Consider the following 27,323-nt stretch of genomic DNA (forward strand, 5'->3'; position numbering starts at 1 on the left):
CAAGCAGCCACATCACTAGAAACACCATTAGAGCTACCTCCCTTGGAGAGAAGCCACAGGCTTAAAAGGCTTGTGGAGCATAAAATATCTTTTCATTCCTTTGAATGAAGGAGCCCTTGGTCTTTCTAAGGCAAGGTGAGGGAGTCTTGTAAGATCTTGCCTGTAAGCATGCTGTAGATAAAGGAAAAAACCTGCAACCACCAAAACACAAGGAGGAGGACTTCTTTTCCTCCTTCATCACCCCCTCCTTTTCCTAAAGTTAATACTTCAGTAAATGTCAACTCCCACTGAAGCAAGTAATTTAACATTAGCAGAAGACTTCTCCTCCACCTCCAAATCTCAGAACTCCTTTTTGAATCTGCTGTTGGGCAGGTGCCCTCAGCAGACTGTGTACCCAAACCAGCTGTGTGCATACACGTACACATACACATGTAGAAGCAATCTCAGCTAACCATGAGGAGCAATCTCAGGTAATCATGATGCACACGATAATTACAGGTTGTCTCTCAATAGGTCCTTTTAAGGCTTTTTACAAGTATGCATCAACTAACCCTTAAACACTCCTTTAGTGCATATGAGATTTATTGTTTTCCTTATATAGGAAATGAAACTGAATCCATGAGCAGTCAAATAACTTGTCCAAGGACACCAAAGATGCAAGAAACACAAGTTGGTTGTTCTGACTCATGATGCCTGAAATCCAACTGCTAGGCATGCTTCTCATTCTAGTTTCTCCAGGCAGTTCGCAGTGTTCATTAACATTTTCAGGAAACATAGAATCTGAATTGTCCAACTTGACTAGACAGAGAAGAGGAAGGAGGGTCTTCTTATATATATATATATATCTCAGCCTCAGTTTTCCTGTCCTAATAGTATTCTCTGGGCTTGAGGGAAAAGAGAGACAGGTTTCTAAGCTTTTTGGAACCTCAACCTAGCAAAGGAGAGGTGTCCTCTTACAGCTTCAGGTGTTCAGTGATAAGTGGAGAGTCTCATGCTGTATAACTTTAGCAGGTGTCAGGTGAGAGGGTCAGAGGTTCTGTTCCTGTTTAAAAGCCTTGCCTTCACAGAAAATGGGAACAGCTAGGTGACAGGTTCAAAAAGTAACACCAGCTGGGGCAGAGAAGGGTGAAGGGAAGCATGGTACAGATTTCATAAAGTTCTTTTCAAATTAGGAGCTGCAGGCAGAAACCATTATCACTGCATCGCTACCTCCAGTGTAACCAACTCAACTGTTACTACTCTGTTGCTGTACCCTTTATTTCTGGCATTATGTTTTCCTTAGATTATGACTTTTTCTCTGTACAGTGCAGTTTTTCCAAGGATAACTTTGTCAAATTCATCTTGCCACTTCAGAATACATGATCAAAAATGACAAATACAGCATCCTGTCCCACGCAAAACCTACTGCTTCCAGAACTCACTTAAAGTATCTCTATAGACACCTGTGACAAGGGTTTCAGAGAGGGTCTGATGAAAGTATGCAGTCAGGTGAACCTGTATCGGGAACACCTCAGTATGGCTCTTACGAAGCTGTCTCCGAGATGACTGACAGTCATGAGGAATTGTAATATGCATATGCATATAAGATTACATAAATAATATCCAGAGAGAGGCATGTTTTGTCATGCTTAACACAAGTATAGGGGCCAGCAGCTCCTAAATGCTATGTAAATCTTTCTCAAGTCCCAGGTGTCTGAATTCAGTTCACTCTTCCGTCTCTCTCTCTTTCAATTCCCTAGTTTTAAAAATGGGAATACCATTATATGGCGTCATCACAGAAATTTTCACATTATAACTGGTGTTGTGCTTTGAAGATGTGAACTGCTACTCTGAGCACCTTAATTCAAGGCATGAAGAGTGGACAATGAGAGGCATCATAATAACACACCTTTTTGACTATTTCTGCACTACACACAGAGTCACACAGCAGTGATTAAACATGCAAAATCCTGTACAGCGTGGACTGGATTCAGCATAAAGCCTGGTAAGTCTTTTCACTGGCTGCACAAAATTCATCAGCACAGTTCTTGAAAATAGAGTTGCTTTGTTGAAACTACTCTCCCACCCATAGTTCCAGTCGATGCAGTGAAACTCACAGTAGTATTTAAACAGTGACTGTAAGAAGGTGTGGTTCCTTACCACCAAGTCTGTAATGAAGAGAAGCAAATATAGGGCAGATTGTGGCTCCTTTCTTAAGGAGGTGTGTTAGGATAGTGGCAGCAGAGGAAGGAGTCTCTGAGGCACATTGCACAGGATACAGTGGTCTCCTGCTCAGGGCTGCTGTGGTCATCAGCACAATGTCCACTGCCAGTTTTGAAGCCCTGTCCTGGACAGGGGACAGAACTAAGCAGGGCAGTAAAGTCATCCACCAAACTTCCACAAGAAATTTGTGTGGCAAACTTGAACATTGTGTGTAGCAGCTTGAACAATTTTTTTTTTTTTTGCACATCATAGATGAGCATCATTTCAAACCATAACTGTAAGACAATGTCCTTGGGACCACTGCAAATACCAACCTCCTAGAAAACTTTTCCTAACACAAAACAGCTTTATTCATCCCCCTTGAAGATGAACAGCATGATGCCTACATTCCACTTTTATGCACTTGTGACTCATGGGCAAGGCTTTTCCATCCCTTTGTCTTTCATGTATGATGTGAAAGACAAGAATATGTTTTCCTTGTGTGTGCTAATCATTACTGCAAAAACAAGAGTGCAAGGGTGAACCAGTCATTTAGGGCAACATGAAAGTTCATTCTTAAGCCAATATTTTATGTATCAACAGAGCCTGAGTCCCATCTAACCCCCCCTTGGCACACCTTGTGCTGTTGTTAACACCTGGTCAGAATGTGACAGGTTTCAAAATGAAGTATTTTACATGCTCTGTTGGTGAACAAACCACCATGTCAGAAAAGTGAATGAACCACCATATCAGGAAAACAATGGAGACTGAAGCTCACTTACCAGATTCTAATTTATCCTGGTCAGTTTAGAATAAAAAAAGCACAAAATAGGGAACAACTCAAATTACTCTAGCAGAAACAGATGGTAAGGGTGGGAGACTGCCTTTGTTGTGTTTGATGATGAAGTACATTGAGAGCTGTTGTTGGGCATTTAGGACTAAATGCATCCAGGTCACAGAAAGCCCACAGGATCTTTAGGAGAAAGTGTGTCTGAGAGAAGCAGGGAGGGAGAAGAGCTGGTCAGGTCAGTTTAGCTGCTCACAGGCAGGCAGACCCCAAAGGAATTATTCTCAGGCTTCCCCTCGAGATCTCCTTGCCAGACTCAGTGGGCACAGAACCTGTGAGCCAATGAGCAAAATAAATGGGACTACATTTCTCAGTCCCTACCAATTCCTGAGAGAAGGAAGTGGGAACGGGAATGGCACTGGAAACGGAATCTATTGGAGCATATCACCTGCATACACTGTCTCTTTAGCCTAAACAATCGGACTCTCAGGATAAAGCTTTCACTCAAGACCCCTAGAAGACATTTAAAATCCAGCTTCAAAAAATGTTGCCAGAATAAGACTCTGGATGAAGCAGACAACAGGCCTGACTTGGCATGACAAATCCTGCTTAGCAACCCAAGGGTTAAGTCTATGAGCCAGGCAGCAGGCTCTTTGCTTCTGCTTCCTCCCAAAGCAGTAACCCACAAAGCTTCCATGAGATAGTTGTGCAGTTTGTGTCCATGCTGCAATACCCTGGTGCAGAGGGATCCCTGACACTCTCTTGCCCTTTCCAGCCTCCACTCTTCACTGGAAGGGGTAGGAGGAAGAGGGATTTCCTTCCATTACCAGTGGGTGGAAAAGCAGTCAGATGCCCCAAGCCATGGTACCCATTTAGTCTACAGAAACCTGAATGCACAGCAGGCCTCTGCCTCACACCTCCCCTCAGAAACAAGAATACAATTATCACCAGCTTTGGCCCCTGCTGCTGAAGATGTGTTTTACTCTCTTTTGCCATGGGAGTCCTCCCACTGTTCCCACTGCACCCCTTCCCAAACTCTCTCTTTCCACTTTTTCACATTAGGTCTGGAAAAGAAGTCTTGTTCTTGTTTTTCCAGATATGAGCCTTCTCCTCCAAAATCTCAACCTTATGCCCAAGGATATCACAGTTATCCTCTCCAGGGAACACTGTGGATAGCTAATTGCTCTCGTGTTCTTCATTTGCTAAGGTATGCCATCCCAGTAGTTCTCAGGGACCAGGACCAGTGGTAGCTGCCAGCTGGAAGTTCTTTGGGTCAGAAACTGCTCAATTAGTACAAGGAAATCACAGCCTAGTGGGAGCTACTTACAATACTGATTTTTAGTTAATAGTAATTTTTAAAGGAATTAATTAAAGGAAATGTCTTTAATTTGTATTACAATCTGTCTTTGCGGGTCTTCATTTCCCTTCTGGTCTACAAAACCTTTTTTCATACCTTACCATGTCTCTACCATGCTTCCTATTCATTCTCCAGCATCCTTTCGCCAGTCACTTCCCCAATCAGGGCCTTCCCTAATCAGCCCTTCTTCAATAAAACACTTCTGCCTTAGAATCCAGGCAACCATCTTCTTCAAGTTTTCTTGTGTCACCATTCCTGTTATCAGCCTTTAGATTTCTTTTCACATCTCCAAAGGACTTGCTCCCACCACCACTGTCTTATTCTTCTTCAGTATATGAGGAGAGCACTGACACATGAACTTACGTTTTAGAAGAGTCCCTATTACAACTACAGGGAAAGCAAGAGATTAGTGAGGGAAAAAACCTGCATACATGCCCCTATCCCATGAGAATACCAGTTTCTTCAAATCAAAAAGCTGCAAACATTTTAAAGGATCCTTATCTGCAGTCCTTTTTTTGACTTATTCTCAAAGCAAAGTAGCACACACATGTATGCACACTCATTTTCTTTCCAATCCTTCCCTCAGTCCTGACCTCCTGCCCTGCTTCAGTAGTGGTAACTCATCACTTCACTTTGTCAGGGGTTTGCCTATCTTTCTCCATCTCATTTTGGCCTTTCCAGAGATTAAAGAAATATAATACCTTAACACCTAGACATATTTCTATTTTCTTCCACCAAAAATAACATCAGGTGAGGAAAAACTGGGATTGGGCTTAGAAAATTGGCAAAGAGACTATTCCTAGGCCTCTTAAAAAGAAGGGTTAAACTGCAGGAAGGGACTCAAAATTAACCCTTTCACGGTATTATCAACAGCTTTCAAACTTCTTGATGATGGTTTTCAGAGACCCAAAAGGTACAGAAAATCTTTAACTAGCACTGGAATTGCACACAGATGAAGGAAAGTGAAACTAAGGTACAATACTCACATAAACTGAAATATTAATACTAAATTAGCATTTGTTTTTCTATTTTAGTTTAACATATTCTGCTTATTTTCATGGGCACTTCAAGTGTTTCATACACCCTTCAGTACTTCACTCAAAAGTGGCAAATCTTCAACTAGAATGTTTGTTTTCTTGGGGGGGGTGGGTGTGGTGTGTGCTGGGCTTCGGTTGTGGTTGTTTTGGCTTTTTTAATCTGTGATTCTGCTTCATAACTGGATGCCTTTTGTCACTGGGCAGAGAGTGAAATAGTGCAACATACACAGACAATCAGAAGTAACATTAACAAGGGAAGCCTGAGACAAGACCACCCTCTGAGCACACTCCCTGGCAAGCCCGGGGGGCTGGATGCCCTTTGCACAGAGCTACTGTTTGCATTGCATAGGATATCTGTTTGCTAGGCCATGTTTAGGTGCCTCTCTACACTTATGCAAAGAACAAGAGGGCATGGTGGCCTTCATGCAGAATTTACATGCGGGCAAGAGGAAACTACATAAAATTGAGAGCAAGACGTCATTCAAATAACCATTTTTTTCCACATCAAAAAGTAGCTGTAACTGGCACACAAGCAGCTTAGAGTGTAAGTGGAAACAAATTCCAGGGTGTCATGGTTTAATCCCAGCTGGCAACTAAGAGCCACACAGCCACTCACTCACTCCACACAAACCCTGCAGTGGGGAATAGAATCGGGGGGGGGGTGAAAAAAAAAGTAAAACTCGTGGGTTCCCATAAGAACAGTTAAATAATTGGCACAAAATAAAATATAATCATACCAGTACTAATTATTTTACTTCCAGTCTCTCCTCACAATCCACACGTCTTCCTAGCTGCCAGCTGCAGCGGCCCTGTGAACCCACCAGCAAGCACTGGAAACATGCAATAATATCAAGAAGCAATTGCACATCTTTTGCCTTCACACTTGCAATGTAGACTTGCATTTGCATTGTGACTGCCCCCGTATCCGTAGGAGTATTCCACGTGGAAGCACCAAGCAGATACATTAATAGGAGCTGCTGATTTCTTCTGCTGCGGTAAGGTTCTCCATAGGAACCTGGCAGTCCCAGCTATTTCATTTGAAAAGTGTTTAGAAGTTTATTAGTCAAATGTAGAGGAGGTTTGCACAAGCACCTGGGTCCTCTCCCATACTTCCTGACCTGTAGCAGCTTTGAGGCAGAGAACTGACGCAATCCCAGCACATGAACCCCAGTAGTAAAGGCGATCAGGTAGGTCTTCCTGGTCATGCTGCCAAAGTTTGTGTTTCATCTTTAAAGATTTCTCAAAACCATGGTATCTACGAGCTCAAATGCTGATACATAAAAGGAGCACATCAGAGCTTCCTCCCAACTGTAGAAAGCTGTGTGAATACCTAGCTAGCACACTGAGAAAGATGGATTTTGTTATGTCTTTTACCCAATGTGTACAGTGTCTTGGAACCATCTACAGATACCTGATCTAGTGCCTAATATGCAATTGTTAATCATTCCACTGAATACCTCTAATTTTGAACAAGAGAATCTCTGTCTTCCCATCAGAATTCAGGCATGCTACTGCACAGCATGAAGAGAGAACAACCACCTTATGTGCAAGTGCCATCAGTTGCCTTCATTATAAATATTAACTTATAAGACATGTCTGCAAATGGCCACAGGAGCAGAAAGAGAGCCACATGGAAGAGCAAAGGTCACCCATGATTATGAATCTGAGGCATGACTGGAAAATTCATTCCACAAACAGTGACCTAGTGAGAGCAAAAAAAAAGGCAAAATGAAACTGCAATAGGACAGAAAAAACAATAAAAATAGTGCTTCCTCTAGTCAGATCAGACCACTGCAAATTTCCCAGGGGTTCACCCTGACAGCTTTGACACACACACAGCAAACAAGTGAGTGACTAATAAGTATAGAACAACTAATTAAGATTTTCTTCCTCTAGAATAAATCTGAGTACAGGTTTTAATTCATATTCAGTCTGAGTGAGAGGACTATGAACAGACATTAGAGACAGTAAATTTCTTAAATGTAATAGCCATTAAAAAAATCAGCATCAAACACTTTGCATTCACTCACAAGTTTTCACACTTATTTAGCAATTCGCAACCATATATCTCAAACTTCTCTTTAAGAAGAGACATAAAGGATTTTATGTATTCTTTGCATAGGGAAACACTAAAGCACAGGACTTGTCTGAAAATACACAGAGAGTCAGTGGTGCAGGCAGAAACAAAATGCAAGTCTCTGCATTACCAGTCTGGATCATGCCATTTCCTCTGTACAGAAGCCAAAGTGTATGTTTATTAAACAGGTTGTCTCAGGTTGTTGCAAGACCTGGGTGAACTGGCACACCGACTTCCCCCTAGGGTTGACATGCAGGAGCAAACATTGCAAGAACAAAATAAAGCCCTGGTTATTCAGCCAGTAATCATAATTCCATCTTGCATTTGTGGGTCTCTTATTTTGAAACTTCTCAAGGCCCTTCTTGCAACACTGCTAAGTACTATGAGACTGCCAGAGACCTTGAAACAAAAATGGCCGTATCAGGTCAGACCAAAGGTTCATCTAACGCAGTCTTAAACTTAGGTCAGTAAGGAATCCCTAAGGAGGCACACAAAATATGGATATAGTGATATTCTGCAGGAAACATACTTGTATATCCTCTCAGCCTCTGACGAACTGTATCAAGGAATTCAATAGCCATTGAAGGATCTACCTTCTGTAAAGCTGATGTTTCTTGAGCCCAGGTAAACTTTAATATCCCATACATCCCCTTGTAATGAGTTTCAGAGGTTTATTTAACATTTAGCAAAAATGTATCTCCTTTTTTTCCTTTTGAACCAGACTCTTGATAATCTCATTTGATGTCCTAACTTTTGACTTCAAGAGGGAGAATGAACACCCACCCATCCCCTATTTGCCCCTTCCACGATGCTCCTGATCTCGGGAACCTCTCTCATAGAGAGAGACTCGGAAATCTTTTTACAGACTGGAAAACCCAAACCAATTTAGTAATTCTTCATACAGAAGTCGTTCCTTTTGATCTTCCTTGTTTCTTTCTCAGTACATCTTTCAGCTTATTGTATCCTTTTCAACACAGGCAGACCAAACTGCTCACAGTATTCCAGCATGCTTCAAACCTTGGACTTACATAGAATCACAGAAATATAAAAGCATTTATGTTGGAAAAGAACTTTAAGATCAGTAACGTGTCAAATATAGTCTCATAGTAATGATGTTTGTTTTCTTTCCTTTGATACTAACTCCTAACATTCAGCCTGCATCTCTTCCTTCCTCTCTCCCTTTCTCTTAAGTATTACCTTATTACTATCTTTACGTATTACTGAGCACAAATATCATATTTTGGTAGATCTATTATAACTCCAAAACTTTTCTCTTCAGTGTCAGTAACCAATTATGTCCCCATTCCTGTATACATTAATTTGGGATATTTTTCCCTTAATTTACATTTATCTAAACTGAACATAACCAGTCATTTTAATGACCCAAGTAATTCAGTTTCCTGGGGTTCTTCTTCAACAGTTTGCAGCAACCTTTTGTTCTTCCCACATGGAGCACCCTTAGTATTATCAGCTTAGTTTGCCACCTCCTCTTCACATTCTTTCCCAGATCATTTGCAAATATCAGGGAGTACAGGCCCAGTTACTGATCCCACAGAGCCTCCATGGGTGACCTGACCAGTTGCTGCTAGCCCATATTTCGAGGGTTTTAACCAAATATGCCTCAGGAGCACTTCTCAGGGCAGCTTAAGTTCTTTAAAAGCTTCAAGGGAAGAACATTATCAAAGCCATTTGCAAACCAGGCTGAGCGTCCTGGTGGCTGCCAAGTGGGAGTGGCTGCCACTGGAGGAAAGCTCCCAGCTGCATGTGCCATTCCCATTTTCCCCACCCTCCTGGCCGGAAAAAGAGAAGCAGAAGTCATCCTCCCCTCGTTCTCCATTCCTGCTCTTCCTACTTCTTCCTTCCCCATAACTGGAATAGCACTGGCCTTGACCCCTTATCCTTGGAGAGACAAAATGCAGCTTTGCCTGCACTGCCAGGAGGCCCCAGTTTCCCTTAGAGCACAATCATCTGCAGTCCCAGGGAGCACTGGTGCCACTAGAGTAGGTGATGTCCTACGTAAGCATGTTGATGAGTGATTTTGTAAGAATTATTGCTAGAGAGGTGTGTGACCAACTTAAAGCAGAAAAAAAATGCTTCACACAAGCACTGTCCCCCACTGTGTGGCTACATTTTTATTATAGTGTAACTTTCATCATCGTTCAAACAATCTCCAACTAAGCAAAGGTGTACCAACCTCAGGACTCCCTAGTGATACCTTGGAACAAATAAGGATTGGGTCCGATATCAGTCAGTACAATTAAGTTCACTACCACATTTTATGTTTATACATATGTAAAAGGAAACATTGAGTGAAACTCTGAGCAAGTCCGTCAGGAAACAAAACCATTTAACTCTTAGGTAAGAGATACTTCCTAGGGACCAACAGCACTTTTAGCTGACCAACAGCACTTTTAGCTCCTCACTGATCTAAGTGTATCCCCTTCCTAGAGTGAAAACCCATTGATTTCCCTTTCTGGGGTCAGGTTCTAATCTGCACACAAACTCTTGCACAATGAATCTTTCCCATTTGAAGTTCCACACATGAGAAACTGTTAAGAAGTAAACAAAGAAAACAACAAAAACCTTCCTAAAATAAAGTGCAGTTTAAATGTAACAGTAGAAACAAGGAAGAATTCAAAATATTTTAAATTAAAATTTACTTGTGCCTTCTCTATCTGAATTCTAACCTCCCATGAAGATGCAGCAGCAGGTCTAGCTGCATGTTAGCCTGTTCCCAGCTAGAAACTACCCAAAGGAACACCATTTCACCTGCGGGGAGTTCTTCCCCCTCCCTATTTACTGGGTTGGTTTTTTTACTCCCTTAATCCAAAACTAGTTTAAGTGTGATCCAGTGGAGACTTCCAGTGCCAGCTGTCCCCCTGGCACTAGGTACCATTACTTGTAGTGCTCATTTATGGATGCTCTTGGTCTTGTTTTTGTCCTCTTAATTTTTTTTTTTTTAAATCCTTCACAGACAGAAAATAATCTGAGGATATATGGCATCCAAAACATCACAGAGTAGCTCCAAATCTCACACTAGAAAGATGAACATTTCTGAATAGTACCATCCTGAAATGGCTTAGTGAAGCACAGTGCCTGCAACAACTTCTGCACAGGAATGTACTGGGAAATTTAAAGGCAGCAGCTGCTCTTTATCATCTCAGTGTAGGGAACCACTCAGGATGAGCACAGCTCATCTGACAGAAACGGTTTTGCAGGTAGTTCAAACTGGAAAGTAACTACCATGCAGGGTTGTAAGGCACAAGAGAATCATTTGACAGAGAGAATTAATTGTACAGTTGGTATTAGCATATGGATGAAACATTGCTTTAAAAGTTCAAACAGCAACTGTCAGCTGAACAAAGTTGGCAGAAGAGTAACAAATGAGTTTTGCAATTGTGCTATTTTTACTATGTAATACCAATACTGTATAAAAGAACAAATGTTGTGTATAAGTTCAATGCCAAACCTAAACCATTGCTAACAGTGTTGTTATGATGCAATTAAAATGTCACCATCACTATTTGCTGAAAAGGATTTTATCCCCTTCCCCAAGCAAGTGTTTTCATTACTGGAGTTTTACTAGGCATGTTTGTGAGAAAGAAAGGTGAAGGAATAACCCAACTCAAATATTTAAAAACATTTAACCGTTCTGGCTCATTGACAACTGTATGCTCTCCCTGTGATTTTTTAAGAGCTGCTGACGCCTCATGGAAAAAACTTTGAAAAACATATTATTGAAAAACAATTTTGCCAATGTGTCATATTTTCTGTCTTACCCGTTCTCTTGCTTTTCACTAGTAGAAGAATCCACATGAAAACAGAACCTTGATTCTTTAGGTAGACCAAATTTGGATCTGAGCTCTGCCAAAGCATGTGGGTGTTTGGATCCTGTCCATTAAAGACATTTAACTTCAGATCCAGGTTCAATCTTCAAAGCTCACAAGAAGTGCTGAGATCCAGGATTTTGTTCTGACCCACCCCTGTTACTAACAAGTTATCTGCTGTCTGTCCTGTTAAGCTATAGGCTTCTGCTAAGGATCGCATAGGTGGCTATTGACATCAATGTTTGCTGCCAAATTATAAGCACCAGGCGCTACTGAATATCTGAGGACAGAGAGCCTGAAAAATTAAGGGGAGGAGGAGGGTGGGTGGAATAAAAGGAATTTTCTCTGGTAGCACAGTTGTCTTGAAATAACATAGACTTGGTTTGTGTCTCACACTGGCATAACTTTTGGACTTCAGTGAAATCACACTGACTGAGTACAAACAAAAACCACAGTCTGTATGAAGCTGAAGGGGTTTTTTTCACATTCAGTGTGTTGAAACAACACATTCCAGCCCAGACATAGAAGCTCCTGCTGCCTTGTAAGCACAGAAAACAGATTCACCCCAAATCTCCCACTCTGCAAAATTACTGTGAGTGGAGAAGAAGAGCAAGACAAACTTTTTCAGCTCAAAAAGATGCCAAACTGGACATAATTTCAAAGTAGAATCATATTTCAGTATGGCTTTGGCTCTTTTCCTGATTTAGCTATGCTGGGCAGAGCAATGGAAATGCTGGGTAGATACCTTCCTAGGGAATGTGCAAGAGGGCATGCTTTTCATGTGACCTTGCCCCTCTTTTTATCAAAACACTTCTTACTTTCACTGACATTTACCCCAAGGACACTGAAGCAAAGTAAGAGAGGAAAACTAGCATGCAAACTGCCTGCCTGCTCCACGAAAAGCTTTCCATCAGTGGATTTACCAACAACTGGGATATCTGAGGATGACTGACAGAATTGTAAGTTCCCATGATTTGTGTTTTATTGTTGCCAAGTCATGAGACAAAACCCCCAAATCTAGGAAAGGACTGCAAAACTAGAATTTTGTGAGGGGCAAGGTGACACCTGCCATATGCATCGGGAGAAAGAGGAAAACAGCAACATTACATAAAGCAGCCTGCAGATTCCTGAAGTGCCATCCATCTGCCATCCTCTTATATTGTGTAGTATCACAGTTTTAGACAACTTGTCACACAGGCTTCAAAGGGCTACTTAATTTAACTAGAGGGAGATGAATTTGTTCACAGAACTCCACTCTGAAGAACCAGTGACTAGCAGCAATTGCTAGATGAAACGGAAAAAAATTACCAGCAACTCTACTTCTAGTTCTCCACTGTCTTGCGCTTCATGTGGTCATTTACATCCAGGCGAAGTGAATGTGTAACACTTCCAAACCACAGAAGCAGTAATTTAAACTCACTTCCACTGCATTAGGCAGAAGACTAAAGAATCAGGCCCTCTCTTACAAGCAAAATGTCCCTGACAATGAATGATGAGTAAAATACAGGCTGTGTAATTCCACTTGTTTTGGAAAGCAGTCAATTTAGAAAGGTTACCATAAGACAGCAGCAAAAATCTGCCCCTGAACTCCCAACATCTCAAGCCATAGCCTTGTCAATAATACACAGGGTGCAAAAGATTATGGCCAGCTCAGGCCATTAGTTTCCTTTCTGGGCAGGAATCCCAGCATAACAGATACTTATGCATATTCTGTCCTCATTTTATCTAATTACAAATATCTCTCTAGGGATGGGGAGGGGAGAAGAGGTTTGATCACACGATTTTAGGTCACTTATGCAAGGTCTTGCTGGGATATGCATTGATCCAAAGACTGCTATAATATTTTAAAAGTTCCCAGAGTCCTATAGTAAAAAAAAAAAAAAAAGATTCTATGTCTCATTTTTTCCTATTTATATGAGTTTGTGAAACTGACCAGTAGAAAAGACTTGAATCATGTACTGCTATAAATCAGTAAGGACCATATGGAAATGTTTAAAATGCAAGGACATTGACAAACGAACAACACCATGTTTTCCTAAACACCATCTGTAAATACAGTTTTTCTTTCCTATATTATGCCTAATATAGGTATGTTTGTGTGCATGCACACTACACACAGTTTTCTCTGAATAAGACCAATAACATCAGAGAAAAATGGAATAAGGTAATTTAAAAAAAGAAAAGTCAACTTTACCCAGCTCATTTGGATCTCTACTCAATGGCTGCAACTCTAGTGAAAGATACAACATTGTTTCACACTGATGAAATCTTAAAAGCCACACTTAGGCATGATATAATTAATTAAACAACTTAATATTAACCAGAATCACCCCTGCTTTCCCTAGATCAACATGGCCTAAGTCTTCTGCAGTCCAAAAATAGGTACAAAATTGTACAATAATCATCACCATCACAAAGTATGTCAAACCTGTTCCTTATACATGGGAGGAAAGGAATACAGCAGAACTTTGGGAATTTCTTTTAGAGAAAAATACAAGAATTGCTTGAAACTCATTTGGAAAGACTGAAAAAGTTATTGGCTGAGTAACTGCCTTGGAAAAGGACATCAGAATTAAACAGACACCCTTCAGGAGCAGAAAACAGTAGTAACAAAAAATTTTAAATGGATCTTAAAGGTCAGGAAATATAGGGAGAATTGCCAAAGTCAAGAGTTAGAACTTGCAAAAGCTATTAAAAAACAGCAATACTCTTCAGGCCTCAAAAAAAAAGTGATCAAAGAAAGTTCAGCTGTTTTGCAGTTAGAATGGTACATAGATTAAATGCAATATAGGTACAAGCCAAGAACTAAAGGAATGCTTTGCTTCACTGGAATGACCAAGGTGGAAGCCACAGTGACATCTGTGCAGTCATGGCATAAATTCCGGATAATCTCTGCCCAGGAACTGAGACATGAAACCACACATCTACTAGCAAGTTCTTTAAACAGATACTGCGAATCATGGTTGCTACTATATTACCAGAGTATAACAAGGAAAACAAGATACTCGTCGTTAACTCACAGAACACAAACCTTGTGAATTATTTCAGTAAGGCTAACTGAGCTAGAGTTTACTCATATGCAGTTTTCCAAGTGCAAAACGATCAAGAACAGTCTTGAACAAGGAAACATCAAAGATGCAAGACTGATACCTTGTGACAGAGTAACCTGACATCTTGCTTCCATAAGATACTTCTTAGCTCTGTGGACTTCTAGAGAATGTTTCATACAGTAGTATATGAGAAATTACTGGAAATTGAGAAGATGAAGATTATTAAGAGAACGGTGAGATGAATGAAAAACTACTGAAAGAGGGTTGGACACAGTAATTGGCTGATGAGAGGTTACTTCTGGAGTTTTGGAAAGGATTGGTCTGGGAGCTGAAATCAGTATTTCCATTAATGACCTTGGCACAAAAAGTGTGTGTGTTGAGAAAAGTTAGCCACTTACACAAGCTGAAGGGACACCAAGGAAATTAAAAGCATCACACAAGAATTAGATGGAGTGAATTCAGTATAAATTTCACTTAATAACTCGCAGATCTTCCTCTCAACAACAACTGAAAGGACAGAAGAAGAAACATAACAGTATCAATCTACCACAGGATAACTATGAACCAGCAGCACTATATAACCACAAACAAATGCAAAAGCAAGGCTTTCCCAGAAGAGGTAAAAAAATAAAGTTATTGTAGAGGGCAAAACATCACCTGGAACAAAGTACAGCTCTGTCTACTCACACTCAAGAAAGCTGAACGCAAGTAACTCAAGCTGGAGTAGAGACGACAAAGACAATAAATACTTCAGTGACCAAAGGGAAGGAAAAGATAGCACAGACAGTTTAGTATATCAAAACAAAGACTGACAGGGCTTATAATAGTGTTGCACAAATGTACAAGTCATAGTGGAGAGGAAGACATGGAAGGAGCAATAGTGTTTAAACTAACAACTCCATGCTGGCACCAGAACAAATGGGAATAAACTGGTCACAAGTAGGGCTAGGCTAGGGATTAAAATGCTATTTCCAGCAACCAGAGCAGTGGGTTCTGGAACCCTCCCAAGAGGAGTAATGGGAACAAATAGTCCAAGTGGGGATTTAAGACAAGGACTTTTCAGTTTATGAAAGAGATTATCTGACATGGTACCAGAGGACTGGACATGAGACCCATGAACCCTCTTTTAAACCTACATTTCCATTAACTGAGTCACTGTGGCAAATTTGGGCTTTGTCTTCATTGTCTGAAAGTGCCCACATAGGACCCAATTAGTGCCAACTAGGATGGCAGCCTTTATAATACAGGAACCGATAGAAACAGAACCAGGCTTACCCATATGCTCAACACAAAAAGCATAGACTCCAGCTTTAATAGGCACTCTAGCCCAACCTGACCTCTGGTCATAGCACAACATGCAAGGAAATCATGTTCAAGCCACTCATGGCCCCTCAGGTGCTTTGCCAAGGGACCACTAGAGCTGGCATACAAACCATTCTTCCAGCGGTGGGTGCAGAACTCCCTTCAAAGCTAGTCTACATCAAACCCCAGGGCTGAGCATCTCCCAAACACTCCAGCCTCTAAGAACTCACTACTCTTTCATGAAATCCTGTTAGGCAGGTACTCAGAGGAGAACTCTGCACTGCAGGTGCTTCCTGCAACAACCACACAAGAACTACCAGCCAGCTTAATGAGGCCTTTTGGACAAGCAAAATTAAAACCCAAGGGAGGCAAAATGACAGAAAGCAAAAGAAATATCCAGGTTTAGCAGAATCTCCTCACACTAAGACTGAAATTTTCATGCAGCTTTGGGCCCTATTGTAAAAAGTAGTACTTATAAAGACAAAAGCAATAGGTCAAACTCCTACAGCTCTGAAAACAGATGCATTGGAGGGAAAAAAACTGACAGGTCCTGATTGATAACCATGCTTGAGGGAAGCTGCTCGAGGAAAACTGCTGCAGCAAAGGCTGCAGGGAGTTACTGCTTCAAAACCCTGCTACGGCAGAAAAGGCACATGTGGCTGCTAGAGCAGGAGATGGACATGGTTAATTGACTGGGAAAGTTTAGCAGAGATTAAATTAATGCAAAGAGCTCAGAGCCCAGGCGTGCAATTCTGTTACCAAGGGAAGGAACCATTCGGCTGGAATTGCAATCCATTTTCAGGTCAGAGCCTTTCCCAAAGGCAGAGTGCTCACCCCTCATCTGTTCCTCTTCTTCTGTTCTGAGGGGTGCATGGAGGAGAAGGTAGCTGGAAACAGCAGCCTGGGAAATATATTGTCCTTTGAGGGCCAGCCGTGTTTCAACTTTGCATGGTGAGAGTGTTTTGCAGTGAGAAATTCAGAAGATGTGTCAGGAGATAGTCTCTTCTAACCCTAGAACTCTGTGGATAAGTTAGCTGTGGAAACAAAACTAGAAAGTTAGTAATAGGGGAGAAGTGACTTTACTTTCAGATCTACTCAGCAGAATGAGTACCTGAACCAGGTATGTTTGCAATCTGGTCAGGTGAGAATGCCAAGAGTTAGTTCCTGTGGAATCACAGCAACAACACAAAAATATATATTCAAACAATAATTTTTTTAAAGTAAAGCTGACTGCAGAAGATAGGAAAGATACAAACACAAACCACAGACCAGGTGACACAGGTGATCTTACGCAGTGATGTGCTGCCAACATTTTGGTAAGTAGCACCCACGACGGCATTCCTTTCAGCTGGTGTCTCATTTTCCTCAGTAAGGGAAGACTAGATCTGCGAGCTTCTTGATTTCCTCTGCTTTAAATACACATATTTACAAGTAGCCACATAAAACTGTTCTCACACCACCGACTTTGAAATCATACTGAACAGACTGTGGCATAGCATTTATGTTTTGAAATGCGAAAGTACTTGCCACTTGGTTCATTTCCACGGTAAAGTCTTTGCATCCCAAAAATGCCTTTATCAGCTCTGGGCATAAATCACTGCCATTAGAGATGGTTTAACAATAATTTTTGGTGAACTTCTTCCATCAGAACCAGGCAGACAGTCTTAACTCACTTTTCCACTCCTCAGTTTGGTCATGACAGTGCTATCAAGGAAGGATTCCCACTCGCCTTCAACACATCACTCAACACCAAAAGCAAAGCAATCTTGAGTCAATGGTTGATGGTGTGACTAGTGTGACCATCACCAAGTCAGACAGTGCATGCCATTCTTCCCACAGAAGAATGGAGGAAATTACACCACAAAAGGGACTATGATGCTTAATTAAAGCATGATTATAAAGCATTTTTCTGGCACAAAAGTGACCCATACTCTACATTACAAATAGCATACTTTTTCTAGTTCTTTCATGCTGGAATCCTCTGAAATCCTCATTGCAGGATATGTAAAGAGGAAATTTCATGTGGGAGAAATTTCATATAGCTCCTTTCTGCTCAGTTTGAAGAAATCTCACTTGGCAGAGGTATTCATAGCAGGCCAAGGTAGACTTTTGCAAGTAAAAAGAGACTCTCCTTTAGAACTGTATTCATACATAAGTTAACTACATTTTAGCAACATTCAGGCTAGTCAGGCTGAGTAGAGAAAGCACTAGAGTGAAACCAGACTGTGACAATGAGTTCATGACTTATCTATGTCATACAACAAGTCAGGGGGCAGATTTAATTTAGTAGGCGCTCGTCTGCCATGCTGCAACCACAAAACAAAGCTGCCTCTCCCTGTGCATAGAGGCAAGTCACTGAAATGAGTCTGGTTCCAAGACAGCCCCAAAGTGAATCACTTCATACTCCCCATCCATGCATCACCTCATAATCCCCATCCTCCTCCAAAACACTCAGGTAGATCACAGAGACTCAATCCTTCCAGTCCAGAAGCCATTGAAGACTTTCCTCCTCATCCTGTATGAGGGACCTGAAACAAACCTTTCATTTTGGGAAATGACTCAGGAAGAGCACGTGAGGAAGCAGAGCAACAAACAACACATAAGGTGGATATAAATCCAGATAAAGTATTATAATCATTAAAGGGTTGCTGCTCCCTGAAGGTTGGCAAAACGAAGAGAGTTAATTAAAAGCAATCTCCACACAGTGCTGAGCCAGCCTGCCCTGATAAATCAGCAGGCAGGACTGCGCTCATAGAGGTCAATGGGGGAAAGAGGTTGGGAGGCAGGGGAAAGCAAGGAGAAGATAAAACATTTAGCTGAGACTACTGACAAAAACAAATTGGATCTGGTGACAGAAAATGGAGAAGAGTTTTCCACATTATTTCTCCCAACGACACTATTTTGTTAGATTTCGACCTCGGGAATGCCTGTTTGCCACCAACATAACACCAGTAACCTGACTGAGTTCCCTTTCATTTGTATCAGCACAGGAGGAGAGAGAAGGGAGAAGCATTTGGGGTCCCATCCTCCCTGGGGAGGTGTTAACATCGCTTTCATCCACATGCAATTAGATCACTGGAGGGTAACATCACCAACGTTAACAGAAGCATCAGTTTTGAAGAAGCACATCCTAAAAACTAAAGGATCAGCCAGATATGACGAAGCAGTAGAAGTTCCCATCACCAACCCTCACCCATCACATCTCACATACCTCATAACTTGTACTACCCCAGCTATAAAAGGTACTAGTCTCCAAATTAAAATTGTAATCCTGATTTAATCCACATTTCCCATCAATAGGAATAGGTTAATGAACTGAAAACTTTGAGAATAAACAACCCATACAAAACACAAAAAGCTACAGTCTTCAAAGCAGCTTTTAGTAGTTCAGAAAAAAAAGACAAAAGTAATCAGGGTAAGCTTGTAGATACAAGTGGGTTCATGATATGATTTCTGACATTGGACACTGAGTAGTGATTTTTCTTAACACTCAGGAGAGCAGCCTCACACACTATGCCCACCAAAGGAGTTTAGCAGTAAAATAGCTTTATGAACCACTGTTTCCATTATTCTTTATTCAAGCTGTACAGGTTTTAAAGTAATCATAAACGTAAAATATATTTGCCCCCATCATTGACTAAACACAGTCTTTCAGGAATCAATATTGAGACTAAACTACTTGAACAGTCACAAATCCATGGATTACTTTCTTCAAAACTGTTCTTGAAGTGGAAGTGGAATGAAAATCTAAACACTGCTTTTCCCTCGAAGAAATAATATTAACTTTGTGTCTCCACAGTAAGTTTCTTTATCACAGTGTTCATTGGATAGTGAATTATCTGGGCTATAACTCCAGCCATTCTGATTTTTCTCCCAACTCTGTGACTAGTCATGTGAGGTTGTAGATCCTTAGGAATTCTAGAAACTCCAAAGTTCCTAGAACCAGACTAAAAACTTCACAGCCCTGCGACACAAAGCACTGAACTGGTGTTCACTTACTCTTCCAAAACATGAAAAGCACCCAAAACATTTTCAAGAGGGAATTCTGTTCCAACAGCCATAATCTATCTTCCTGTGGCTCTCATGAAGCCAACTCAAAGCATAAAAGCAGCATAAGCACTGTACTTTGCATTTTGGCAGAAGTAGCATGCCCGCATCTGATCAGATCAAATCAGCCCTGCCAGATGATGCGGTAGGGCAGGCTGGAATTAACCAACTCAGGGCATGGCCTTATTTCACTGCTCTGCACCTGATTTTCTTTGTACCTTCCAGCCTATTTAGATTTTTGAGAACTAAAAGGCAGGAAGCCTTAAACCATGTGTTGGTAGAAAATTTAGCACGATGTCTTAACAAAGGCTTTGTATCTTGTATCACAAGCAGGAATATGAGAAAAAACAAAGGGGAGAAACTAGAAGTTACATAGAGTTCCTTTCTTTTGCATACTAAAATTTCATATATGTTACAGTTGGAATTTTATATTCATTCATGAAAATTATCAGAAAGCAAGTAGAGAGTATCAGACTAATAGAACTCGAGGTTTTGTGTGAATGGAGAGATGATCCTCAGGTTGGATCAGTTCTGTCACAACAGACTGTGACATTAAATATCACTTCCAGCCTTTCTCATCAGAAGAACACTGATGTAGTCAGTGTCACCATCAACACCTGAGCAGGAGACTCTCTCCCAGCTACAGCTCAGCAGAACATTAAATTAATGTATCAGGATTTGGCAAGCACACGCTGCTGATCACAGCCACCTAGTGCACACTCATCAGTACCCATCCCTACCCTGCTCTTGCTGCTCCACTGGCTCCCTGTGAAGCCTCTCCTCCGACAAGGCTGGAGTGCCAGTAAAACCTTCCATGTGGCTGGAATCATAACTCTGACCGCACCCGGCTCAGGCAGGTAACCTGAAAACTGAGACACATGCTGACATACTCCTGCTATTCCCATACTGGAGAGGATGGCGGTGTGAGAAGGATATTTGCCAGCAGCCATTGAGACACTGCATTATTCTTTTCTGAGACATATGCTGAGAATCTGTGGTTAAAATATGCTCTGCTAGGAAATAAACCATATATAACAATTTTTTTTAAAAAGTATCATGCTTCTAACAATTTAGGCTATTAAAGATAAATAAGGATTTAAAATTTTCGGTATTCAAGCACTCACTTATGATATTTGTGTTACATGTCACTCAGTTTAGACAGTAAAAACACACCGTGCAGTTCTCTTCTTTCTTTTGAAATAAGAAAGAAGAAAAGAAAAACACTTTCTGCTTCTCATGTACTAGTCCAGCATATGTGGGTTTGTTCTACAAATTGTAGAGAAGTTTTAAAAGAAAGAAAGAAGCACTTCCATCTGAAAATTTTTGGTTTTAAAAAAGAAAAGTATTCTGAAAGTATGATTCCTTTTAGATTTCATTGATGAGATGACTTTCCTTTCAAGAAACAAACCAGTGCAAAAACTGAGACCTGCACTAAGGAAGTGATTAACACTCCTCAGTCTCTGCATCCTGGGCAAAATTGCCAGGCAAAGCCAGAAGAGCAGCACAGTCCTAATGAAGCCCTCATAACAGGCCTCAAGCAACCTTGCCTTGGTGCTGCTTGTCTGCACATGGGAGTATGTCACCCCAGACAGGGAAACCTCAGATCAGAGGTTGGTCTCTCCAAGGGAAAAAAAACATCAACTCCCGGAACAGATTCATTCCACTCCTACAAGTCCTCGGGGATAAACAATACAGGAATGGTTCTTGCTCAAGGCAACATCACATACAGACAACACAGTGATGAGCCCAGAATAAATACCAAGATTGTAAAATTGATCTACTGAGCAAAGAAATTCAGCTCTGACATGAAAGACAAATCAGAGTGAGAAAATTCCAGATTCATCAAATTACAATCCTAAAAAGAAGGTTTATTCGCAGCCAGTGGGGGATTTGGAATGCCTCATTTCAGAACAGCAGAGGTACAGCCAACTGTCATAAGCTGCAGAAGACAGATATACAAGATGGACAAAGTCTGCTCTTGAGAGCAACCTTCAAATACAATGCTTCCAGTTTTAGGAAAGCAGAGGAAGAAATCAATTTTCATTAGGCTCCACAAAGGATGAGCCACATTACCTTCCCCATGACTCAGACTGACACAGATCCCCACTTTGCTTTGTGTACCTTTCTTCTGTGTAAAGTATTCCCACTTGGACACTGTGAATCCTGTCTAATGGGTATCATGCATCCAGCCCATTGGACATGTGCTTACCTTGAAATTATAACACCCTCCAAAAAATCATACCTTTGGGCCACTGTAGCATAACCCAGACAGTTCAATATTGCTTTCACACAGCACAAATAATATGTTTTAAAAACTTTTTCTTCAGTGGCAATTTTGAGATACAACCTCCATCCATCCACACAACTAGACAGACTGTGAAAGACTGAAAGACCAACAAAACAAATTACAAAAGCACTGCAACAACTAATCATGCATAAGTGACTGGTGGAACCAGACATAACACTGTAACAAGCAACATGCCATTTATTAGAACCTCTCATATTAAAACCAGCATATCCTCAGGTCTTCTTAACTTGCCTTTTCTGCCTTCCAATGACTTTGGTTTTATACTTATATTTCCCTGTGTAAATGCAGTAACATTCTTCCCGTTTTCTCTGAAAGCTGCTGCTGAGATATTAGAAAATACGGTTTTCATGTGGACAACAGTTTTCATTTGAAGTGTGTCACACTAGGGCTCATTTATGTTTTTGAGTAACATCAGAGCCACACTGGAATTGCTGTAGAGATTTTGGTACATGGTTTAATGTGCCCAACAAACCCTGTTCTGTCAAGCAGAAGAAAATTCCCTTCTGTAAGGCCACATTAAAATCACCTCCACATCACTTGTAAACACTGAACTGGCAACCTGTCTGTCTATTTTATTGCTTCCACCTGCTGAAAGCAGCACTGCACATTATACTTTCACTTTAATATTAAAAATCAGCAACCAGATACTTATGCAACAACATCCAAAAAAAAAAAAAAATCAGTCTTCATCAGCACTTAATCAGGACATAGGGTTGTTTCAGGGATGTGTAATGGGATACAGGACCTTCCAGTTAAGAGTCCCCAGCCTGAGTTCAAGCCAGAATAATCACTAATGAAATATTCTTGCCACACAAGACCCCAAGACCCATGCTGGTCTCTTGCCAATGTGAAACAGGGATGCAAACACAGACCACTTCTTCACAGGTGTCTCATGACACAGAATTCATCATCACAAGGAAGGTCATTTGGCAGCCCAGAGGTCGGAGTTGGCTGTCAAGGCAATTTTATCTGAGAGGGTATAGCAATTGAAAACCCAACTGCTGCTGTGTGTTTGCAGTGGGAATGCAGAGACAGAACAGGCCTGGTAGATCAGCTCTAGCACTGTACACAAAAATCTGCAATGATCTGTTCCCCAAACACCTGGCAGAGAGTAAGTGTCCCCAAGCACGTCAAAGTTATCCAACAATGCAGTCAGCATGTAAGTGAGCTAGCCTACAGCTGAGCCTGAGTTAGCTTTTGTCCCAGAGGCTGTCCTGAGCAAAAGGGAGAGCACCAGCACTGCTGAACTACTGGAAGGCAACGGCCCCTCTGGTGAGTGTCCAGGCAGAGCGCTATATGGCATGAGGTATCTCACATGCTAAAATGGCAACAACCTAGCCTATGTTCCACTTAGTGTGTTTAATTGACAACCTGAAACAAAAGTCATTTGTGGGAGTAAAGACAGAGAAGGGGTGGGAGGAAACCAGCTCTGCTTCTAGACAAGACTGTGTAAATTACAAGGTCTTAATTACATTAAATGCATTACGGTACCATATGCACATCACTAATAAGGCAGAGATGGAGGAAATGGGACTAAATGCTAAAACTGGAAGCTGAATGCCTGCATTCTAGACTTCATCTTTTAGAGACATTCTGAACCACTTTGTCCTAGTTTAGCCATCCATAAAACAAAGGCAATAATCCTTTCTTCACAGGGGTGTTGAGAGGTTTAATTAATTAATGTTTACAAAGTCCACTGAGATTTCTGACTGACATTTGAAGTAATTCAGAATACTTTTTAAATGCATTTGTTTCTTCTACTGCACCATTCAAATGTCTTCATATTAAAATATCCAAAGGAGGAGAAGATGGAAACAAAAAATATGGAGATATGTACACAAACTAGTGGGAGAAAAAAACCAACAACAACAAATTCAGCACTTCAAATCCACTGCTGTCCCATCAAAGCTGTCAGAATACTGACATTTCTACAGATGAAGAAGCATGTGCTTGTCCGAACACCTGCTACCTTTACCTTGCAGATCTGTTAAACTTAGATCTCACATATTTTTGTCTGTAGCACCATGTTGGTAAACAACAAGCTAATAAATGGCAGAAATAACAGGCAGTCACATCAGGTTGATTGGCTCACCAGAGGAAGTGAAGAGGAGAAGAGCAAAGGGATGAAAGCACCAAAAGAGAACCAAGAAGTGATAAGAGAGCGCTGGACAGAGAAGGAGGCAAGTTGAGTAAAGAGAAGCCAATCATTAATCAGGGACTCCATGCACAGAGCTATTCTATGAAATGCATTCCCACAGATGCTCAGGTACTGGAATACATTATTCAGAGAGACTAGTCTAGCATGAACAAGGCCACACGTGTGTCCAAGTGCCAGAGACAAATCGAATATTGGACACTCTTAAAAGCACAAGCACACACAAGGAGCTGCTTGATACCTGAGCTGGGATTTCTCAGTCCCTACATTGTCCCCCATCTCGGAGCAAAACCTTTGTGTGGCCGGTTTCTGTAGGGGGCGTTTGTGGGTTCTGAGATACAATCAAAACGCAGACAGAGGAAATGCAAATGTCATTCAGCTCCCGTTCATTGTCAGGAAGGACACATGAGGATAAAAAAACTGTGCACCGCATCCCTCCCTTATTATGTGTCCTACTGCTTTTGTCCTAATTTATTCCATGCATAATTCATTTACATGTGTATTGTTTCTCGATCAGCAACTTTAAAGAATAAGTGAAAATTATAAAATGTTTTATTAAACAAGTTGTCAACAAAATTGCAGATGGTGTCAGCCAGCCAGTACCAATTCTGCTTCCTCCACATAGCCTTAGTACTTAAGGCACACAGAGAAAAGCGAACCCAGCACTTGATGTCTATTGTTTCCTCCTCTCACACCCCCCAGGGGCGAGGGGAGGAGAAGGGAGCTAATTATAAATGGCCTCATCCTGTCCTCCCCGACTTTAGCAGCAGCGGGATCGGGCCCCGATTCATTTCGGCACAAGCAGCCCTTCGGCAGGATCCGCCGCGACTGCTGGGAGCCCCACGGTGCCACGAAGTGCGAGGCGAGGCGGCAAGGTCCCGTCCGCCGGCGGGGAGGGGGGGGCCGGGGCCGCCAGCCGTGCTCCCGTGGCCGTGGCCGCTCCCGGGAGCTCCCCGCCTCCCGTCCGCCGTCCCCAGAGGCCACCGAGCCCGGGCTACCCCGCTACCGGCAGCAGCCGCGAACGGCGCACACATCCGCGGCTGCTCCGTGCCCAGGTGCGGAGCCGGGCGGTGCGGCCCCGGGGTGCGCTGCCAGCGCCCGGGCAGCGCCCGGCGGTCGGAAGGGGCACCGGGAGAAATCGCTCCCGCCTGCACAAGCGTCAAACCTGCCGTCGAACGGGGGGGAACACGCTGCCTCTTCAGCGCGGGTTTCAGAGCGCGTTCAGTCCCTCGCCACCCACCCACGAGGACACTCGGACTTCTTTGATTAACCCCCTGCAACTGCGCTCCCCTCTCCTCGCGGATTGTTATACGCGAGAGGGCGAGTAAATGAAAGCAAAGGTTTTTCTGCCAGGACGGAGCAGGAGAGCTGATAAACATGTCAGCACCCCTTCCCAGCTCGAGGCTTTCTTTTCCCTCCGGATCGTAGAGAGACAGCGGCAGAAACCCCTGGAAAAACCTTCAAGCGTTTTTCCAACTCCAGCCGGAGAGACTCGAGTCGGAAAGAAAAAGAAAAAACCTCGCAGCCCTAATTTCATCTCACAAAACTCAAAGGTATAAAAACACCCACTCAGCGCAGCCAGAAAGTGCAAACGAAGCGTCACCGCCAGGTACTCTGCTTCCCTGCTTTACTAGCAAGAGCGCTGCCCCCGTTAGCAGGGAAGTCGTTTGAAAAAAGGTTAAGACAGCTCCGCTCCCCACATACGGTGCCAAATCCCACTCTCCCTAATGCCTTCGGGGATTAGCGGCGTGCGCTGCAGACCACAAGGAAAATAAAGGACGCGATCCAGAAGACGACAACCGGCTCCCGCGGTGCCACTCAGAAATCAGCCTTATTTCCTGACCGGGAACCCCGGAATACCTCCGCAGCAGAAGTACTTGCCCCCTCCCTTCCTTCCCTCCCTCTCTCAAGCTGAGGTCAGACCCCGTCCGTGCAGCCCTCGGCGGCTTGTGCCCGCTCTCAAGATGGAAACACAATCAACTCTCTTTGCCACTTTGAAAAGCGAAAGCCTGTCATATGCAAAACAGATCTCCGGACTTCCTGCCCAAAATCAGCGACCGGCAGTCCCGAGTCATTCATTTCACCCAAGTCTGCTTCCCTCCCTCTCCTCTCCGCTCCCTCTCCTGCACGAGCGCCGAGGCGCACGGGCAGAGCCCCCGCTGCCCCGCTTTCCGACCACCCAGCCGAGAAGCGAGGGGGGTCGCTTCGTCAAGACATCCCAACTCCCCAAAGATTTGCGGAGGCAACTCCGAGCCGCCGTGGGAGCGCGGAGGCACCGCGCACCGAGCGCCCCCGCGGGCCGGTCCGTGCCCCGCCGAGCGCGGTGGCGGGGCCAGCCCGCCGGGGCAGCGGGGGCAGGACGCTGTCAAGTGCACGCACCCCCGCGGGACGCGGCCGCCGCCGACCCCGCGCTGCACCCCGAGCGCGCCGGGCGGGCTCCCCGCCGCCTCCCCCCGCCCCGCCGCCCCCCGCCCCGGCGCCAATTAACCCAACAATTTTTTCCTCGTTAATTTCGGCGCGAGCCGCGGGGATGTGTTGCACAAAAAACGAGCGAGTCGCTGGGGCAGAAAGGAGGGCGGGAGGAGGGACCCGCTGGGAGGCTGCCGGCACCCGGCTCCGGCTGGCAGCCGGCGCCGGAAAGGCGCCTTTTTTCATATTTAAACCACGCGGAATATGTACATTTTTGATTCCTACTTACGCTTTCAGGGGGTTGTGAATGACAGTCGCCATTTTGCTACAATGTAACAGAATATTGTGTCTCGGAGTTCTAAAGGTTCGCTCAGGGGAAGCGGGCAGCCAATGGCAGCGCGGCATACCGGCCCGCCGGCCAATGGCGCGGCGGGGGCGGGGCCCGGGCGCTGCTAGTTATTAGGGGAGCTGTCAAAGCCCAGAGGTCACTCCCTCTCCCTGGAACTGGCGGCGAGCAGGTCTTAAAGGGGCAGCGCCGCCGCCGGGGCCGCCGCCGCCGCGCCGGGGGGCACCGCGGGGTCCAGCGCGGCCGGGGCGGCACTTCCCCACCGCGCTCCGGCCTCGGCTCGAACGCCCCGCGCCGGGTGAGGGAGAGCCGGGCTCGCTCCTCGTCCCCTCGCACCGCCGCCGCTGCCCCCCTGTTTCCCAGGCGGCGTGCCCCGCCGGGGGAACGACCCCGTGCCGCCCGCTCGCTCCGCTCGCTGCCCGGCAGCGCCCTTCCCGCGC

The 27,323-nt window shown here is 43.4% G+C and overlaps 1 protein-coding gene across 9 annotated transcripts in view; it reads right to left on the reverse strand.

Annotated features, from left to right (window-relative positions):
* Positions 1 to 27,323, reverse strand: part of DPF3 (double PHD fingers 3) — a 193,818-nt gene that overhangs the window by 142,038 nt on the left and 24,457 nt on the right. Inside the window, exon 1 of one of the 9 annotated variants that reach the window (XR_004240606.1) lies at positions 26,827 to 26,998. The exons of 1 other annotated variant lie outside the window; for it this stretch is intronic. Coding sequence is in view for 4 of the 8 variants with exons in the window: in XM_032110851.1 (XP_031966742.1) it covers positions 26,827 to 26,942 (116 nt within the window). In the remaining 4 variants the exon portion in view is untranslated. Of the gene's footprint in view, positions 1 to 16,452; positions 16,551 to 26,826; positions 27,008 to 27,323 lie in introns of those variants that run through there. 7 more of the 9 variants (XR_004240608.1, XR_004240609.1, XM_032110851.1 and 4 more) reach the window with 7 other exon arrangements.

This window comes from Corvus moneduloides, chromosome 6 (assembly GCF_009650955.1).
Source record: "Corvus moneduloides isolate bCorMon1 chromosome 6, bCorMon1.pri, whole genome shotgun sequence".
In the NCBI taxonomy this organism is placed as follows: Eukaryota; Metazoa; Chordata; class Aves; order Passeriformes; family Corvidae; genus Corvus; species Corvus moneduloides.